The 20,724-nt window shown below is 38.8% G+C and overlaps 1 protein-coding gene across 6 annotated transcripts in view; it reads left to right on the forward strand.

The window, feature by feature from the left end:
• The window catches only part of luc7l (LUC7-like (S. cerevisiae)), a 66,403-nt gene that overhangs the window by 35,356 nt on the left and 10,323 nt on the right, over nt 1–20,724 (forward strand). For 4 of the 6 annotated variants that reach the window (XM_048617611.1, XM_048617608.1, XM_048617612.1 and 1 more), the window contains 5 exons: nt 3,901–4,011; nt 5,577–5,720; nt 8,523–8,561; nt 15,176–15,352; nt 20,258–20,346. In XM_048617611.1, the coding sequence (XP_048473568.1) occupies nt 3,901–4,011; nt 5,577–5,720; nt 8,523–8,561; nt 15,176–15,352; nt 20,258–20,346 (560 nt within the window). The remainder of the gene's footprint in view (nt 1–3,900; nt 4,012–5,576; nt 5,721–8,522; nt 8,562–15,175; nt 15,353–20,257; nt 20,347–20,724) is intronic. The other 2 variants (XM_048617610.1, XM_048617609.1) reach the window with 1 other exon arrangement.

Here is a 20,724-nt window from a genome sequence, read left to right on the forward strand (position 1 = left end):
CGTGAAACTGGAAGTGGATGGTGGGGTTATTCAGTTAACTAAGGTTGACATTAATACAATAGAACATAGGACAGCACAGAACAGAAACACGCTGTTCGACCAACCATGTCTGTGCTGACCATGATGGCATTCTAAACCAATCCCATCTATCTATACGTAGTCCATATCCCTCTATTCCTTGCCTGTTCATGTATGGCTCTTAAACACTGTTATCACTTTTGCTTCTGCCATTTTCCCTGGCAGCGCGTTCCAGGCAAGTGCAACCCTGTATTAAAAACAAAACTTGCCTCAAACGTCATCTTTAAACTTCCTCCTTCTAACCTTAAACTATGCCATTAGTATTTGACATTTCCACCCTGGGAAAAAGTCTCCAACTATCCACCCTGTCCTTGCCACTCATAATTTTATATATATCTCTCAGATTCACCCTAAGTCTCCAATGCTGTAGTAAAAACCCTCCAAGTTTTTCCATCCTCTCCTTATAGCTAATACACTCCAATCCAGGCAGCATCCTGGTAAACTCCTTTTGCATCCTCTCTAGTGCCTCCACATCCTTCCTATTATGTGGCAACCAAAACTGCACACAATATTCCAAATGTGGCCTAACTAAAGTCATAAATAGTTACAACATGACTTGCCAACTTTTATACTGCATGCCCTGACAGATGAAGGCAAGCATGTTGTATGCCTTTTTTAACCACCTTATCCACTTGTGTTGCCCTTTCAGGGAGCTACGGACGTGCACCGCAAAATCACTTTCATATATCAGTGCTCCTAAGAGTCCTCCCGTTTACTGTATGCTATCATCTTGCATTTGATTTCCCAAAATGTATCCCTTCACACTTGTTTGTATTAAACTCCATCTGCCATTTTTCTGCCCAACTTTCCAACTGTTCTATATCCTGCTGTATCCTTTGACAACCTTCTTCAGTATCCACAACTTCACCAATTTTTGTGTCATCTGCAAACTTAGTAACCTGACCACCTACATTTTCATCCAAACACAAGGTCCCAACATGATCCTTGCAGAACACTACTGGTCACAGACCTCCAAGTAGAAAAATACCCCTCTACAATTATCCTGTCTTCTATGACCAAGCCAATTTTGTATCCAACTTTTTGCTGTCGATCCCATGTGACTTAATCTTCTGGACCAGCCTATCATGAGGGACCTTGTCTTTAGTATTTAGTATAGTAAAAGATGACCATAAAAGTCAAGATGTAAAATCATTTTGAGCGGAGGTAAGAAATATCAAAGATAAAAAGTCACTTGTAGGAGTAGTTTACAGGCTGCCTAACAGCAGTAAAGTAGTAAGGGAGATAAGGAAGAAATAATGAGTGTTCTATTCAAAGCACAATGAACAAGTGAATCATAGAAAACCTGCAGCGGTAATTATTTGCTCAAAAGGTCAAGGTAAATTTTTGCTTGCCCAACCCCCCTCCCCAACCCAAACATGAACTAGTATATTGGCTGACTGCAACTTCCCCCCCCCCCTCAGTGGTCGAGAACGCCCTCGACCGTGTCTCCCACATTTCCCGCAACTCATCCCTCACACCCCCTCCCCGCAATAACAACCAAAACGGAATCCCCCTCGTCCTCACGTACCACCCCACCAACCTCCGGATCCAACGCATCATCCTCCGACACTTCCGCCATCTGCAATCCGAACCCACCACCAAAGACATTTTTCCCTCCCCACACTTATCTGCTTTCCAGAGGGACCACTCTCTCCGTGACTCCCTTGTCCGGTCCACACTCCCCTCCAGCCCCACCTCACCCGGCACTTTTCCCTGCAACCGCAGGAAGTGCTACACCTGATCCTACACCTCCCCCCTCGCCCCCATACCAGGCCCCAAGAAGACTTTCCACATCAAGCAGATGTTCACCTGCACATCTGCTAATGTGGTATACTGCATCCGCTGTTCCTGTTGTGACCTCGTCTACATCGGGGAAACCAAGCGGAGGCTTGGAGACCGCTTTTGCAGAACACCTACGCTCGGTTCACACTAAACAACTGCACCTCCCAGTCGCGAACCATTTCAACTCCCCCTCCCATTCCGCAGACGACATGTCCATCCTGGGCCTCCTGCAGTGCCACAACGATGCTACCCGAAGATTGCAGGAACAGCAACTCATTCCGCTTGGGAACCCTGCAGCCCAATGGTATCAATGTGGACTTCACAAACTTCAAAATCTCCCTTCACCCTACCGCATCCCAAAACGAGCTCAGCTTGTCCGCACCTCCCTAACCTGTCCTTCCTCCCACCTCAAGCCCCACCCCCATCTCCTACCTACTAACCTCATCCCGCCCCCTTGACCTGTTTGTCCTCCCTGGACTGACCTATCTCCTCCCTACCTCCCCACCTACACTCACCTTTACTGGCTCCATCCCTGCCTCTTTGACCGGTCTGTCTCCTCTCCACCTATCGTCTCTTCTATCCGCCTCCCCCTCTCTCCCTATTTATTTCAGGACCCCCTTCCCCTCCCCCATTTCTGAAGACGGGTCTAGGCCCGAAACGTCAGCCTTCCTGCTCCTCTGATGCTGCTTGGCCTGCTGTGTTCATCCAGCTCTACACCTTGTTATCCTAGTATGTTGGCTGTTGCTTTCTGCCCTATTCTTGTACAAAACACTGACATTTTCCCATGTGTGAGAAAAGTCCGTCAATGAGGGTGATGATAATCAATGTACTAATTGAACAAATCGGTTTGTCAAAGGTAGCTTGGAAGAAGCGTTTATTGAGTATTTTGGGATAGTTTTTAGTACTAAAACCAACCAGAAAGCAGACTATAGCTTGTTAGATCTGGTAATGTGAAATTATACAGGTTTAATTAATTACTTAAATGTACAGGCACCCCAATGATCATAATATGATTAAAGTTTTCTTCCAGTTTAAGAGAGAAGAGTGAATCTAAGACTCATCTTTTAAACTTAGACTCGCAACTGCTCTTATTTATGTGGTTATACAGTTCAAGTAAACTGCAAAATTAGCTTGAGAGGTCAGTGGAGATGCAGTGGCAGATATTTAGGTGATATTTCATGATACTCTATACACATGTATTCCATTGAGGAATCGAGAAGGGGTGTGATTCTCAGCTGACCAAGGAAGTTACAGATAGTATCAAATTGAAAGAAACAGCATACAATTCCATGAAGATTTGTGGCAGGTCAGAAGATCAGAGAGAATTTTAAAAATGTAAAGGATAAGAGAAAGTTAGCTAGAGGTGTATATAAAAAAAAAACAGGCACTAAGAGTTTCTACAGGTATTTGAAAAGGGAAAAAAGCAACTGAAACAAGCATTGGTGGTCTAGAAAATGAGTCTGGAGAATTAATGGCAACTAAAGAAATGGCACTTGAATTTTTCATCTATCCGTCTTGGAAGACATAGGTGACCTCCAAGAAATAATTGTAATCAAGAGGTGAAAAGGTTGCAGGAACTAAAAACAATTGCAAACACCAGGGAAATATACTGAGATGTTTATTAGAATTAAAAGACTGTGGAGTCCCCAGGTCCTAATGGACTTCATGCTTGGATCTTGAAAGAAATTGCTGCTAAGAGAGTGGATAAATTGATTTTAATTTTCCAAAATTTCCAAGATTCTCTAAAGGAGCCACTAGCTTAGAAAATAGTAAGGGTGACTCCTCTATTCAAGAAAGAAGGGAAACAGAAAGTAGGAAATCGCAGGCCAGTTATCCTAATATCAGTGATGGGGAAATTGCTGGAATCAATTACTAAGGCGGTTTCAGTCTAGATGTCTGAATCAGTAGATATTGCCATTTGTGTAACAGTATTAAACCATATTAATTCTAAACTTAATGATCATTAACGTCATATATTTCAGGATTCAACTATACTGGATTTTCAAGATTAATTCCTGTGCTGTTATCTTTGTTTTTTAGGCCATGGATCACCTACAATCATTCATCACAGACTGTGACAGAAGAACAGAAATTGCAAAAAAACGTTTGGCAGAAACCCAAGAAGAAATAAGTGCAGAGGTGGCAGCAAAGGTATAATCAATATTAGCTAGTGATCTAATGAAACGGGTATAGGCACAAAATAGGCTGGCTGCGCAGGAGTAGAATAAACAGGGTTTGTGTACTGCTTTAACATCAGTATAAGAAAATGGTAAGCTTGAGGGGAAAGATGTCAAACTTCTGCCAGTATATCTTCTAGTGGTCACAGTCTCCTTATTTTCTTTCACTAATTTAAAATAGTCTATTAATGTTTAAAAGACTACAAATTTAGTACGTGCATATGTGCAGCAGGCTGATTGCACCTTGATTTCATGCTTCTATAATTATTTTTGTAGTTAGAAAATTAAAAGGCTGTAGCAGTATAATTTATTCATCCTCTGTAATTGTCAGTATAGGAGATTTCCTCTGATGTCAAGTGACCTTCAAATTTCTCACTCCATAAACTTTGAAGTGCATTTTTACATTTTTCTCTTATCAGCAACTCTTATCTGAGATTTTCTCCTCCTGCTATTTATCTATAAGTCTATTGATATGTCATCCTGTATTTTCATAACCTGTAGTGATGTGTCTGCAAGTAATGTGATTATTAAAGATGTCGACATTTTTAACATACCTGCCAAAAATATCACATTTCTTTCTAAGTTTCATTTCAGTAGAATGTATAAGCATCAAAGAGTGGTTTATGTACTTCTGTCCCTTTCTGAAGCAGCACTTATGCTACAAATTGTAGTATATTTTGACACATTATATGAAGCTAATGAAAATAGCATGCATTTCCTTTTGACTTTTCTGAATGGTGTTGTGTAAGTTATTTGTTCAATGTGTCCTTTATAAGAAAAGGCATGTATATTCCCCAGACTTACTCAACATTACTGTTATACTGCTGTGGAACTTCTTTGCCACACAGCAAAACTAACTTCATAGGAATTGATGAGAGGTTTGCTTTGTAACACCTAAATGATCATGTAGATCTTGATTAGTCCTCATAATCTAAGGGAAATAAGAGATTTTGCAACGTATCACGTATAACTGACCAGAGCTGTGTAGAAGCTAGAAATTGATGCAGTTTTAAAGTCCTATTTGCGTCTAAACACACAAAATCTAGGTGAAGCCCCAATTTCTGTTTGCTTGTTGAGTAATTGATTTCAGGAACAATATGAATTCCTACAGTGCTCAAATGCCACTAGCTAGTCTTTAATATTCCAAATCACCAGTTACCAGCCCTATAGGGCAGTTTGTGCAGCAAGTGCTGGGTAGCAATGGCATCTGATTCTAATCCTTTCTACCAGTCACATAGCCAGATACCACAACTAAAGAATGGTCTACAAGGAGAGGTATCAAACAGTTCCTGAAGCCTAAGAAAATGTACTACAGCATGAGTTAGAAAGATGGAAAATGGGCATATAAAATCATATGGTGTGTTTCAGCTCTTACTATATGCCAGATAAACTGAAACTTATGCAAAAACACACAATTCTTTTAATAATATGACATTAAGACAGCTGACACAAACTTACATCAGGACAGTCTCTTAAATCTAAGTCCCTTAATTGTTTTTGAACAACAATGTTGATGTTAGGCTGTTTGTCATCTGTCAGGCTGAGCGAGTTCATGAACTTAATGAGGAAATTGGGAAGCTGCTTGCCAAAGCAGAACAGTTGGGAGCAGAAGGAAATGTTGAAGAATCCCAAAAGGTCATGGAGGAAGTTGAGAAGGCGCGAGCTAAGAAGAGGGAAGCTGAGGTAAGAGTGGCTTATATTGATCATTATTTCCCCCCCTAATTCTATTTGCTAATGTTTTAATGTGGTATAAAAGTGTGTAGATCAACCACTTTGAATTCTTTTGTTTTTTTTCCCCCTTTCCCCCCTCCCCAAAATAAACTTTTAATTCGCTGTCTTTTTTCTACTGGTGATTCAATTATCAAGAGCACAATTTGAAATTAAGTTGTCGAAAAGTATGTGTTACCTGTTACCATTTTAGAAGTCCCTAAACCAGTACAAATTTAATAAGAGCTGTGATCCGTGTCGAAGAAAATATGGAGTACAGTCTACAACCACATTAATTAAGCTGTAGTGTAATGCCAAACTTTTTTAGAAATAATATTTGTGTGTTATTTTGTATTTAAAGGCCCAATTGTCAAATTAAAATTAAGTGGCAAGCAATCAGTTTGTGAGCTTTATTTGGAGACCTTTGCCAGTAGTCAAAACCATGTTTGACATTTGATAAAACTTGAGCACAGGTACAGGCAGCACCCATGATTATGATCAGAGCAATCCTGAGGAGAACTAGAATACTGTTAGTGTCAGGCAGCTGAACCCAACTGGATTACAGATTTATGCCACATAAGGAACAAAATTACATTGAGAGAAAATGTATGCCATCTTTGTTTAAAACCTGTGAATGCATGGAGCATTAAACCTGCATCTCCTTAACTTTTAGATTAGGAAGCAAACGTTTGTTATAGTTTATTTTGTTGTGCTAGCCATGTTATGATTTACAATCTAATATTACTGTAATAAAATGCAGGTTGCACACTTCACTGTCCAATTGCATTTTTCAATTTTTGAATAAATGTGTCAAGTACCCTGCCAATTAAGGATCCCAGAAAATTACCACTGGCAAATGCTAATAGATGATATTCGCCTTGGAAAGGAGAAATGGGAGATGGTGGTAATGTTGGAGGTGGACACTATTTCAAGTATCTTGCATTAGTTAGTCTATTATTAACCTAAAGCTTTTCAACTTAATAAGAGAGAGTTAATATGCATTCTTTCTCCTTGCAGCTTTGTAGAAATCTAACATTTTTAGAGTTCACTGTTATGAGGCAATTGGCTAACATAACTCTATTAAACCAGCTTTATATTTCCATCTATTAATATTACGGTTGGTTACAAGGTGAAATTCAATTGAGACTAAAACTTAAATTCTAATCCAAAGTTGATTTTAATTTTAAGACTGACAAGAGTTGGTAGCGGTTTACTGGAGGAGCTGATCAACTTTTCAGATGTTTAGACACAAAATGTTAGGTGCCTTTCTGGCTACAGTGAAGAGAACTTTAAAAATATTTCTTTATTACACAAAAGATTATCTGTTTTGCTTTTAAATAATGAAACATATTACAAGTATTTTTTTCTATCTTTTTTCTATTCAAAGCACAATGCATAAGTAAATCACAGAAAACTTGCTGCAGTAATTATTTGCTCAAAAGTTGAAGGTAAATTCTGCTCGGCCCCTAACCCAAACATAAACTGGTATGTTGGCTCTTGCTTTCTGCCCTATTCTTACACAAAACATTGACGTTTTCCCATTTGTTAACAAGTTCTAGTAATTTTGCATGTATCTCTCTCCTGGTTACAAGACACAGTCAACACCAATACACTGATGCCTGTTAACTTTCCAATTGAAAATTACACTTTCTGGAATAGATTTTAACTGTGGACAGTTAAAATAATTGAAAAGAGCTCATAACATGGGATATCAAGTTTATCAATAACTCCTTTTGCCACACTGAAATTCACAGCTGTGAAAATTGCATGTTTTCCCCCTCTTTGGGTCAACCAAATGTTGCTTGGTTATCTAGTTGTGTGTGTATGTCTGTGTGTGTATGTTTGTATGTGTGTTTGGGGTCCTCTATACAACAGTTATTTAGTCAGACTACCCAGTTTTCTGAAAGAACAGACTTCTGTCATTAGAAATACAAGGGATTTTTAAGGTGCTGCTTAATTGTTGACAGGACCAGTTAATGGAATGCAAGCCCTTTTTGCCTCGATACAGTTTCAACCACTTTGAATAAGTGAATAAGAGGAAAATCCTCTCAGAAGTTTTGAAGTGTTTGCATAAGTATAGCTTAGCAATATAGTTTTTTTTTAATTTTCAACCTGCAGATCCATTGGGTCATTGGGAATTGTCAGACCATTAGATAAAAGCTTAGAATTTACTCAAACCCAATGCACCCTTTTGTGGTAGTTTGAATTTCTTGCTTCACAGAAGTTATTTGTAACAAACTTTGTGCACAGAGCAACTGATTATTTGGGTGATGTGTCATCAGTGCAGCTTACGCCACTTCAGTAGCTTGGCTATCTTTGGAAAGTGATTGCTCACATAGTTTGAGGGCTCTCCCTGGAAATTGTTTTGGAAGTGGTGCTGCTGCCTGTACCCACTATCATTATTTTTATGAAGTTGGGTACCCACCATCATCATTTTTGTGAGGATGGGCACAAAAGAATTCAAAGTGAGTGAATACCCACTTTAGATGATATGGGGAGAACCCTATATGAATTATGTTCCAGAAAATGTCATAAAAATGTAATATATTTTAATAAAATTTAAACTTTGTTTGTACAAATTAGGGAAAATTCAATCATGTAACTGGTCATGTAACTCCCTGGCTTACCCAACATTGCTGATATAATTGTAACTGATCTCTACCCTGTTTAAAAACGATAAATCTCAATTGTTAAATGAGTCCTCTGTTCTCAACAATGTACTTCTGTACTGTGTTATGGAGAAATACAGCTTGTAACATTGCATTTTTTCACCACCAGGGGGACACCATTGCTTCTCCTTCCTCCAGTGCATTCTGGGTAGGATGACATCACTGTGATTGCCTTGCACTCTGTAACTGTGTTATACAACTTCCACAGAACTTTACCTCATTTAGAACATTTTGCTGTAAAATTATAGATAAAATGCTTTATTAAGTTATATCCAACAATCCTAGACCAGGGTTACAGTTTTTATTCAGTAGACATATACCCAATTTTAGTGAGTTTCTTGCCACCACCGATCAGAAGCTTCTAACAGTCACATGCGTAAGTAAATATTACAAGAAGAAAACCGTAGTCAAGGTGTTGTCGATTATATGTGTGTGTGCGTGTGTGTCTGTATGCGTGTGCACGCGCACATGCGTGCATGTGTATATGTGTGTGATGGGAACAAATTTTTAATTCAGTCTGTAGTTCATTGTGAAAATCTTTTGAGACTGTGGCATTTTGACCGGTTCTGATCTGACATTTTAAATTTTACCTTGTAGTTAGTTATCAAACTTGCAAGGATGATCTCATCTTAAGTTTTTCTTAAAGTGATAACATCCAGTCAACGCAAAGCAAATTTGTTGCTGCTAATGCACAGTCAGATACACAAAGTGAGCACTTCATATTTTAAACCACTTCTCAACTTTGGCTCAGTTGCAGAACTCTTGCCAAGAGTTGGTCAGTTATGTGTAAGAGCCCACTATGATCCAAGCTGATGCCATCAAGTACTAAACAGTACTCTGTCAGATGAGATTAAACTGAATCTGATGCAAAATATCATGCAGCATTATTTTAATAAACAAAAAGAGGAACTACTTTTGGTTTCCTAAAAAGATTTCTTACCCAGCCAGCATAATTTTTCTGATTACTGTTTGTTGGGCATGCTTCATGCAAATGCACCTTAATTACATTGGTGGCAATGTTTCAAAAGTATTTTATTACCTGGAAGTCCAATGAAAGGAATTACAGAAATATACCTTCCTTTCTTCCATTCTTACCAACAGTATGTCTGGAGTTAATTTTATTTCAGATAAATTGTTCCCATGTTTCTGAAGTGTTTGCTGAACAAAATTTTAATAACGTTTCAAAGTGCACAATCGTGCTGGCAATTTTGCAGTATCAGTCAGCTCAGTTTTGGGTAAATGTACAGGTAACAACTTAGGGACAGTGAGAGAATTGTAAGGAGGTTGAAAACATCAAATGTTTGATAGGCAAACCAGAAATACTTCCTTTTGGGGAAGGACCTCCATAAGATGCAGTCTCTCCCTTTCCTATTAGAAGTCATATCATTAGTTACAGGAGAAAAGACATGCCTTTTTTAACAAGAATGGGCACAGCTGAACTATACCATTGGTTTCTAAAGTGTTGGCCACTACAATGCACTACATGTAATGATTGACTCGCAAGACAAATGTTTGCATCCTGTTGATCCGAAGAGAGAAAAGACTTGTAATTATTCCTGTTCCCCAACAGTAGCATGCGATTTGCTTCAATTCTGTTATTGTCTATGATATGCAGTTTATAAGTTGAGCATGATGATTTTGTGCTCGTTCACAACTAGGCATCTGCATGCGTACTCTGAATTTTGACCTTTTCATTTGCACTGGTTCCATATCGAGGCATTGGGCTGGAATGGAAGAACATGCTGCTGATGAAAACCAGCACATGTCTTGATGAAGCCAAAGCTAGAAATCTTTGTTGACCACATGACTGTTGGGTGAGAAATCAATAAAATTGACTTGTAGGTTCACTCATGGTGTACTACCTAACTTAAACATGTTATTTAGTTAAACTCTCCATTCTTTTAAAAAATACCCAAAAGCCCATTGTATCCCCTATAAAAAACTTATCAGTTTTAGCTCAAAATAAATCACTTATGAAACAGCGAGAATGGACAAGCAATTTGCATTCTACTGGAAACATTCTAGTTCAATTAAGTGTTTTCCTATTGCAATATTGCATTATTTATTGTGCTGCCAATTGAAAAATTAAAAAAAGTAAATTTAAACTTTGTGTAAGAAACAGAATCTGGACAATACCATCTTTGTAAGTCATGGTTTTCGTGCATTTACTTGTCCCTAGCAGTTACCCAGTGTCTTCCTTATGAATGATTAATTCAGTCTATAGTTGAATTCCTGTTCGGTTATGCACTTCGTTCTTTTTAGCTTGTGGCATAACAGCCCCCACAGCCACATCAAATTATGTGTCCTGAAAGTGAAATCAGTTGTTGCTAATATTATTTATCTTTTTCAACTACAGGATAGCAACAGTGATTACTTTAATATTAATCATAAATTTTTTAACAGACTGTCAAGTACAGTATTCTTTTGCCTGTGAAATATTGCTGCAGACCGAATCATTGGTATTCCTTCGTTTTCCTACCAGAAAATATACTGAGCAATATGTAAAGTATCCCTTCTTCCTCCCCTGCTCCCCTCCCTGACCTATACCTCGCAAAACTCCTGGGACAGGCCAGGTGCTACTTGGACTCTGGTAAGCTAACATTGCTACATCATCACCTTTGCAACATTGGAAATTTTAGGAACAGCTGAAAGGCCATTTTTGGTCCTTGTCAACTCTACCGTCCAACTTTATTCCTTGATCACTTTGTTATCTGGGAGTTAGTCTGTAAGTCATGGTGTTATCCTTCAAAAGCCTGAACTCATAATTTATGCCATATATTCAAAACCGTTTTGTATGAAGTTGTTGAGTGTGGAGTAGTTCTGCCCGAGTGTACTGTTTTGGAAACTTCTGTTCCTTAATTTTGATCTCTTCATCATTGCATTTGATTGCACCAATTTTATTAGTTTCCTTTTATTCCTTTTCAACCGGATCACCTGAGTCATGTTTTACTTTTAAGATAAGCCTAACTTTAACCTTTACTCGTAACTAAGTGTCTGAAACCTTGGTTTCATTTTTTGCCCTCAAGCCATGTTTCTTGAGGGTATTAATGTTCTTTGTTATGTATAGATGGCATACTAGGTGATAAACATCATTTCTGTCTTGTAGAAATTTAATGTTCTAGACTGCAAACAATGTTAAATACTATGTTTACAAACTAGCAGTTTTTAATAAAAGGATACATGCTCGCAACTGTATTGGACGGGGTGGGGGTGGTGGTACTGTATTTTGCAAGAGAAAGTTGCTTCTGCCAGACAGTATTTGCACAACAGTTATTGTAACTGATTAAGAGTAGCATATAATTTTCCCACATCCATACTGCTGTTTGAGCATGTAAGTGCAGTACTAAATAAACTTGATCTGTAGGCAAGGTAAATGATTTTTTTTAATAACTAAATTATATAATGTAAGGTTTAAATTGCCAATTGCTTACATTTCCTGTTCATAGGATATGACACCCATGGTGAGGCGTGCATTTTTTTTTTGATCATCCTTAATTGCCCTTATGAAATTACTGGTTTTTGATTGTAACAAAATAATACCCATGCCTGATTAAAATTAATATCCACATTTCTCAAGTGTCTGGGCCTTTCTAATGGGAGAGGGCTACAGGAGAAGCCCTTTCAGACTGTCATGTTTTCTGATTAAGACAAATTATTAGGAAATTTGAACTTTTTGAATTGAAAAGCAATATACTATTTTAAGTCACTAACGTAGAAACACAGAAAACAGAAGCAGGCGTTGGCCCTTTGAGTCTGCTCCATCATTCACAGCTGATCCTCCAACTCCATACCCTGTTCCTGCTTCTTCCTCATCCTTTGGATCCCTTAAGCCCTAATAACTGTATCTAATTCTTTCTTGAAAACATTGTGTTTTGCCCTCAACTGCATTTTATAGCAGAGAATCCCAGAGGCTCACCAATCTCTGGGTGAAGAAATGTCTCTTCACCCCAGTCCTAAATTGCCTGCCCTGTGTCTTTAAACTGTGACCCCTGGTTCTGGGCTCCCCCGGTCATTGGGAACATCCTTTCTGTGTGTGCCCTGTCCAGTCCTGTTAGAATTTTATAGGCTTCCATGTGATCATCTGCTAATTCTTCTAAACTACAATGAATATAAGCCTGACTAATCCAGTCTTTCTTCATTCAGGAATCAATCTGGTAAATCTTTGTTGCACTCCCTTCATAACTAGAACATCTTTCCTCAAATAAAGAGTCCAAAGCTGCACACAATAATTTAAAAGTGTGAAGTGATTCATTTTGGAAGGTCGAATTTGAATGCAGAATACAGGGTTAATGGCAGGATTCTCTGCAGTGTGGAGGAACAGAGGGATCTTGGGTCCATGTCCACAGATCCCTCAAAGTTGCTACCCAAGTTGATAGGGTTGTAAAGAAGGCATATGGTGTGTTGGCTTTCATTGCCAGGGGAATTGAGTTTAAGAGCCGAGAGTTTATGCTGCAGCTCTATAAAACTCTGGTTAGACCACGCTTGGAATATTGTGTTCCATTCTGGTCACCTCATTATAGGAAAGATGTGGAAGCTTTAGAGAGGGTGCAGAGGAGATTTACCAGGATGCTGCCTGGACTGGAGGGCAGGCCTTATGAGGAAAGGTTGAGGGAGCTAGGGCTTTTTTCATTGGAGCGAAGAAGGAGGCGTACAAGATGATGAGAGGCACAGATGGAGTGGATAGTCAGAGACTTTTTTTCCCAGGGCGGAAATGACTATTACAAGGGGGCATAATTTTAAGGTGATTGGAGGAAGGTATAGGGGAGATGTCAGAAGTAGGTTCTTTACACAGAGAGTGGTGGGCGTGTGGAATGCGCTACTGGCAATGGTAGTGGAATCAGAGACTTTTAAGCGACTCTTGGATAGGCACATAGAGGATAGCAAAATGTAGGGTATGCAGGGTAGATGGATCTTATTAGGATAATAGGTCAGCATAACATCGTGGGCCGAAGGGCCTGTACTGTGGTGTACAGTTCTATGTTCAAATAATCCAGCTGTGGTGTCACCGAGGCTGCAATTGTACAGTGCATGGTATCCCTGCCCCTATACTTGAATTACCTCACTATGAAGACCAACATACCATTTGCCTTCTTTACCACCTGCTGCACCTACATGCTTACTTTCAGCAATGGGTATACAATGACACGCAGGCCCCGTTGCATTTCCCTCTTTCCCAATCTATAGCCATTCAGATAATCTGCTTTCCTATTTTTGCTACCAAAGTGGATAACTTCATGTTTATCTACATTATACTTCATCTGCCATGAATTTGCCAACTCAACTTGTTCAAGTTCAAATTCAAATCACACTGAAGCATCCCTGCTCACAGTTCACCTTCCCACTCAGCTTTGTGTTGTCTACAAATTTGGACAGACTGCATTTAGTTCCCTCATCTAAATCATTTATATATGTTATGAATAGCTGGAATCTAAACGCTGATCCCTGCGGTACACCACTAATCACTGCCTGCCACACAGGAAAGGACCCATTTATTCCTATTCTTTGTCTCTTGTCTCCCAACCAGTTCCTTAACCATGTCAATACACTACCCCAATCCTCTGTGCATTAATTTTACATGCAATCTCTTATGTGGGGCCTAATCAAAAGCCTTCTGAAAGTCCAAGTAAACTATGTCCACTGACTCCCCTTTATCCACTCTACTACTTACCTCCTCAAACTTCTAGTAGATTTTTTTAAGCATGATTTTCCTTTGTAAATCCATGCTGACTCTATACTCCTGTCACTGTTTTCCAAGTACTCTACTATTAAATCTTTTATAATAGACTATTGCATTTTCCCCGCTACTGATGCGAGGTTATATACCTCATAATTCCCTGGTTTATCACGTATTTTTTTAAATAGTGGTGTTGCATTAGCTCCCCTCCAATCCATAGGAACTGTTCTAGAATCTGTAAAATCTTGAAAGGTGATCACCATTGCATCCACTATTTCTCTGGCCACTTAAGTATTTTGGGATATAGTTATCAGGCTCTGGGGATTTATTGGCCTTTAATCCCATCAATGTCCCAAACACCATTTCCCTACTAATACTGATTTCCTTCCATTCCTCCTCCTCACTAGACCCTGTATTCCCCAGCATTTTGGGGATATTATTTGTGTCCGCCTTTTTGAAGACAGAACTAAAATATGTATTTCACCGACTAGGAAATAGAAAGGACTGCAGGTGCTGGAAGTTAGAGTCAATAAAATGTGAACCTGGAGGAGCACAGCAGGTCTGCTAATGAGTCTAGACCCGAAATGTTGACTTTCCTGCTCCTCAAATGCTGACTGACTTGCTGTGCTCCTCCAGCTCCACATTTTATCAACACTAAAATATGTCTTTAATTGGTCTACTACGACTTTGTTCCCTATTATAATTTCCCCTGTTTATTTATTTTTATTAGGATCTGCCCTGTTAACTGGTTGGAAGACTTGGCAGTGTTCAACAAATCAGCATTGCCATTGGAGTCACTGTTGCCATTTTACAATTATTTTAACCTGGCTCATTCTAGCTCTTCATTTTTTTTTGTTTAATTTGTTAAATTTATACTTTCAGGATGATATTGGTACTTAACCAATTATGGTTAAAGATAAAAAACACTGAAAATCAGCAATATTTTAATTTGGCTGAGAAAGAAGCAAGACTAGGAAATTTAAACCTGGCTAGGCAGTTTTCCTTTGTCAGGACCAGTCTTTTATAATATCAGAAAATTGGCTAAAGTAGAGAATGTTTACATGGCTTATTTCTGTTCCCTTTCTCAGGAGGTTTATCGGAATTCCATGCCAGCCTCCAGCTTCCAGCAGCAGAAGCTGCGAGTCTGTGAGGTGTGCTCGGCATACTTGGGTCTTCATGATAATGATCGACGCCTTGCAGACCACTTTGGTGGCAAACTTCACCTGGGATTCATTGAAATTAGAGAGAAACTGGAAGAATTACAGGTGAAGAAATTTTCCATTCTCAAAATTTTGGGAAATGCAAGCTTTCTGTACTAACGTGCTAACTTTTGTGATTCACATAACGGGTTATCACAATGCCTCTGTCCCTCAGAATCTTGTACTAAATGATATGCTCAATTTCTATTTCCCCTGCAAAGTGGGCAAGTTTACATTTTCCCATGTTATACTGCCATCTGCCAAATTTTTGCCCACTCACTTTGCCTATCTGTATTCCTTTGCAGTCTTCCCACGTCTTGTTCACAACTTATTTTCCTACCTGTGTCTGCAAATTTATTCACCATGTGTTTTATCCCTTCATCAAAGCTATTACAATAACTTGTAAATAGTTGAGCCTATGGCACTCCATTCATCACAACTTGCCAACCTGAAATTATGCCTACTTTCTGCTTCCTGTCAGCTAACTGATTCTATATCCACGATAATATGCTATCCCTAGCACCGCGAGCTTGTATTTTGTTCGGTACTTTTGATGCTGGTACGTAATCTCACACCTTCTGAAGATCTAAGTACAGTACATCTACAGATCATTTCTAACCCACAGTATTTACTACTTCCTTAGCACTCCATTAAATTAGTGCATTGAGTATTGGAGTTGGGAGGTCATGTTATGGCTGTACAGGACATTGGTTAAGCCACTATTGGAATACTGCATGCCATTCTGGCCTCCCTGCTAAAGGAAGAATGTTACGAAACTTGAAAGGGTTCAGAAAAGATTTACGAGGATGTTGCCAGGGTTGGAGGGTTTGAGCTTTAGGGAGAAAGTGAATAGCCTCAGGCTATTTTCCCTGAAGCATTGGAGGCTAAGGGGTGACCTTATAGAGATTTATAAAATCATAAGGGGCATGGATAGGATAAATAGACAAGGTCTTTTTTCCTGGGGTGGGGGAGTCCAAAACTAGAGGGCATAGGTTTACGGTGAGAGGGGAAAAATTTAAAAGGGCCACAGGGGCAAGTTTATCATGCAGAGGGTAGTGCGTGTTTGGAATGAAATGCCAGAGGAAGTGGTGGAGGCTGGTCAACATTTAAAAGGCATCTGGATGGGTATATGAATAAGAAGGGTTTAGAGGGATATGGGCCAAATGCTGGCAAATGGGACTGGATTATTTGGAACATCTGTTCAGCATGGACAATTCGGACCAAAGATTCTGTTTACGTGCTGTATATCTCTGTGACTCTAAACACAATTTCCCTTAATTGGAATTCCTTTATTAATCCACACTTGTCCAAAAGCCTGTTAATTTTGTCCTTGATTATCGGTTCTAAAAGTTTCCCCACCACTTAGACTAAATTGAATGCCTTGAAGATACTGAGTTTATCCTTAAATCCCTTCTTTAAACAAGGATGTAATACCTTCAATGTCCATTTCCCTACACTACCTCTGTAACTAAGGAGTATTGAAAAATTATTTCATCTTTGTAAAAATATTCTTTATTCATTAATATTATGACAAAAACATTTCAAATTAAATATTCCAGAATGTACAATAATATTCAGCTTGTACCCATACAGCATGTTCCACTCAATACAATTTTAATAGACCTAATGTTTGTAATGCACACTTCATATCAGGTAGACAGTCTGAGGACAAAACATTTTAAATTGAAAATTACAGCAAGTGTATAACTGGTACTCAGCAATTTTCACCTATGCTCTCCTCTAATTGGGGAAGGGTTGGTATAGTAGTAAAGTTACAGAACTGTTTATCCAGAAACAAGTCTAATAAAAGGGCATTGGTTTGAATTGCGCTGTGACAGATGGTGAAATTTCATTTCAGTAGAAATCTGGAATAAAAAGAGAGTCTCATAGAAACCACGTTACCAGTATCATTTGATCTGAAAACTCATCTGATTCACTGAAGGAAGGAAATTTTACATTGTTATCTGGTCTGGCCTACATATGGCTCCAGATCCACAACAAGATGATTGACACTTAAATGCCTTCTGAGCAGTTAGGAATGGGCAATAAATGTTGGCCGAACAGCAATGCCTGCATCCTGTGCAAGAATTTTATTAGCTCTCCTGATTTCCTCACTGAACCTGCATACAGGTATTTCTGCTATAAAGCGTGCTTCATTAACATGAATTGGCTGTAACACAATTGCTGAACAGTGGACACTGTTTGGATAACGCAAACTTTCTATTGTACAGTATAATGACTTCCCTATGACGCAATTTTCTATGGCGATTTTCTATAAGCACGAGATCACACGAACTCAACTATCGTGTTATAGGAGAAATATCTGTACTAAATGTTTATAATTCTTGCACGAAGGTCCTTCTGATTCTCAGAATTATAGAGTCATACCACATGGAAACACCCCTCGGTCCAGCTACTTGCTACATCTTGCCAATGGGAAAATCACTCGCGTAGAAAGTTGAAATCTTAGCGGACATTTCAGTTTCCTTCACAAGTAGATTAAATCCTGGACAAAAGCTATGCACTCCCAATTTACATTCTACTCTCTGCTTCCTGATAACTAGTCAATCCTCTATCCATACCAATATGTTAACTGCGATACCATGAGCTTTTATTTCTGCAATAACTTTTTATATGGCATTTTATCAAATGTCTTACAGAGTTCCAAGTACAGAACATCCACCAGTTCAGTTTTGACTACGACCCATGTTATTTCCTTAAAAAATTCCAATAAATTGCTGAAATATGATTTCCCGTTCATAGGTCATTCTACAAACTAATGGGACCTTTCCAGAACATAGGGAATGTTGAAAAATTGAAACCAATGCTTCCACACTCTCCTCAGCCACTTCTTTTCCGACCTTGGGACAAAGGCAACCAGAACCTTGGGACATATTTAATTCTTAATTGATGGGATGAGGGTGTTACTGGCTAGGCCAGTGCTTACTGCCCACAGGAGTAGTTAAGAATCAGCCACATTGTGGGTCTGGAGTCACATGGAGGTCAGACTAGGTAATGATACCAGTTTCCTACCCTGAAGGACATTAGTAGGCAATGGATTCATGGTCATCATTAGATGCAGATTTGTATTGCTGGGGTGCGATTCAAACCCAGGTACCCAGAACACTACCTGAGTCTCTGGATTAACAATCCAGTGATAATACCACTAGGCCATTGCCTACCCAAAACTTATCAGCCTTTGGTTCTTGAAATTGGACTTTGGTGAAGAGCCCACTAATGTGGTGTATATGGGATGGTGTATGAATATTACGCATGTGGTTTTTCAGAAGGTATCTGATAAGGTTCTGCACAGGAGATTATTGGAAGTGACTTGGTGACATGAATTGATAATTCGTTGTGATTTTGGGATCCTGAGAATACATAGTAGAAAATGTATTCTACTGGAAGGTTGTGGGAAGTATTATTCCTAAGGGATCTGTGCTGTGGCCACATCCTTTCTTGAGGTGTATCCATTTTGGATCCAAGAATGACAAATTGGAAAATGTTTAGAATGGCACCAGATTAGGAACTGTTGAGAAGCCAAGAGATTTGAGATCTGAATGCAAAGTACAGAATATCACCATAAAGCTAATATTCCAGATGGAGTCTGACCATACAACTATAGCTCCATTTTACTGAAGCATCTCATCCTCGCTATTAGATTTATATACTTTGGAGATAGATGGCAGCATTCAGTCAGCCATTTAAATCATTTCAAATATTGCTTTTTATTCATTTAAATATATGGTGCTAGACTGGACATTCAAAAAGTTAAATCCTTTGTTAACATGGAAAACTTCAAGCTGAAGATTGTACAGTAGGTTTCCTCAGTTTTATAAATAGAGTTGTAAAGATAATGTTGCCATAGCCCTACCGAACGCGGAGCTGTGTTCTCGTTAGAGAGGAAGAGAATTGACTGATCATAGTTTAACCTGAGGGTGACCCTACATCAGGTGAGTTTGAGGAGGAGTGTCCTTCGTGGCAACATCAGTTAGTGCAAGAATTGAACCCATGCTGTTTGCATCTCTATCCAGCTAACTAAGCTAGCCAACCCCTGTAGAGCTATACAAATTAATTAAAGCAAAGTAACCATTGGTTAGATCATTCATAGAAAACTATGATCTTAGGTGCTTTACTTCAGCAAAGATTTCAAAGTTGTGTGGGGTGGCAAGAAAAGACTAATTGAGCTCAAAGTTAAGGAAATTACCAAAAGAAGCAATTGAAATGTGAAGGAAAGCTTTTGCGCGCAGTGAATGGTTAGGATCTAGAATGCACTGCCAAAGGCAGGTTCAATCAAGTCATTCAAAAGAAAATTGGATTATTACTAAAAAGGAAGCATATGCAGGGCTGCAGGGAATAGCTCTAGATGAATTGCACCTCTGGAAAGGCAGCATCGAGTCAACAGTGGTCTCCTTCTGTGCTGTAGCAATTCTGTGAAAAGCTACAAGTTGTATTTTCTTTCAAGAAGATTTTGTGGAAATAAAGCTCAGAGATTTAATTAGTTCCCTTGGTAGTTTTAATTGATTGATGTTTGTTGATTGGTAACTTCTTTGTTTCTTTTTGCTACATGTAGATTCATAGGTTCCATATCTGTCAAGTTTTGCCTTTTTTCGCTGCTTGGGGAAGTATAATTTATGCTTTGTGAGTGAGGCCATAATACCATATAAAACCTGCATATATGAAAATCAAGAAATGTCTTTTGTCACATGGCCATAACCAAAGCTTTCAGGGTTCATCAAATAGCGACAATTTGTATTTGAATTACAAGTTTCCTTGTGTTGAATTCAGTTTGTTACATCAGCTAGTGTAGTTTTTAATTCAAATTTTGCTGTAATGATTTCTACCTCAACAATCTGTGGAGTTGTAGTCAAGGACTGAGCATCTTGACACACCTTCATGTCCTTGATTTAATGTATTTGTTACTGGAATAATTAGGTTACTGAGTGCAATCCTGTTTTCTTTTTCCTGAAGAAACTTGTTGCTGAGAAACAGGAGAAAAGAACTCAAGAGCGTCTGAAACGAAGAGAGGAGAGAGAAAAGGAGGAAAGAATGAAAAGAAGGTAGTGGCTTGTTCTTTACATATTTCGGAGGTGCACAACACTTGGCTATTTCTGTGCAAAGCAGTTCAGTTTAACTTGCTTCATAAAAGTTGAAATACCGCCTCAGTTGAAATTATAGTCCACTGGTTATATTTCATAACAAACAACATAGCTGAATGATATCTTGCATGTATCAGTTTATTCATGTTAATGTCTATTTGACCTTGATGGTTATCACCCTTCCAATCCAGCCTGATTCTGATGTTCCAGTGCCATTATGTTGCCAATAATTATGAGTATCCTTCAAAATTCAAATTTCCAATGTTTGCTAACTCCCTGCTGTTTAGACTATGATAAGGTCTTTGCTCCTGATGGAATTGTTCCTTTTCCCCTTTTTTT

The sequence above is a fragment of the Rhincodon typus genome, chromosome 37 (assembly GCF_021869965.1).
Source record: "Rhincodon typus isolate 14 chromosome 37, sRhiTyp1.1, whole genome shotgun sequence".
Taxonomy (NCBI): Eukaryota; Metazoa; Chordata; class Chondrichthyes; order Orectolobiformes; family Rhincodontidae; genus Rhincodon; species Rhincodon typus.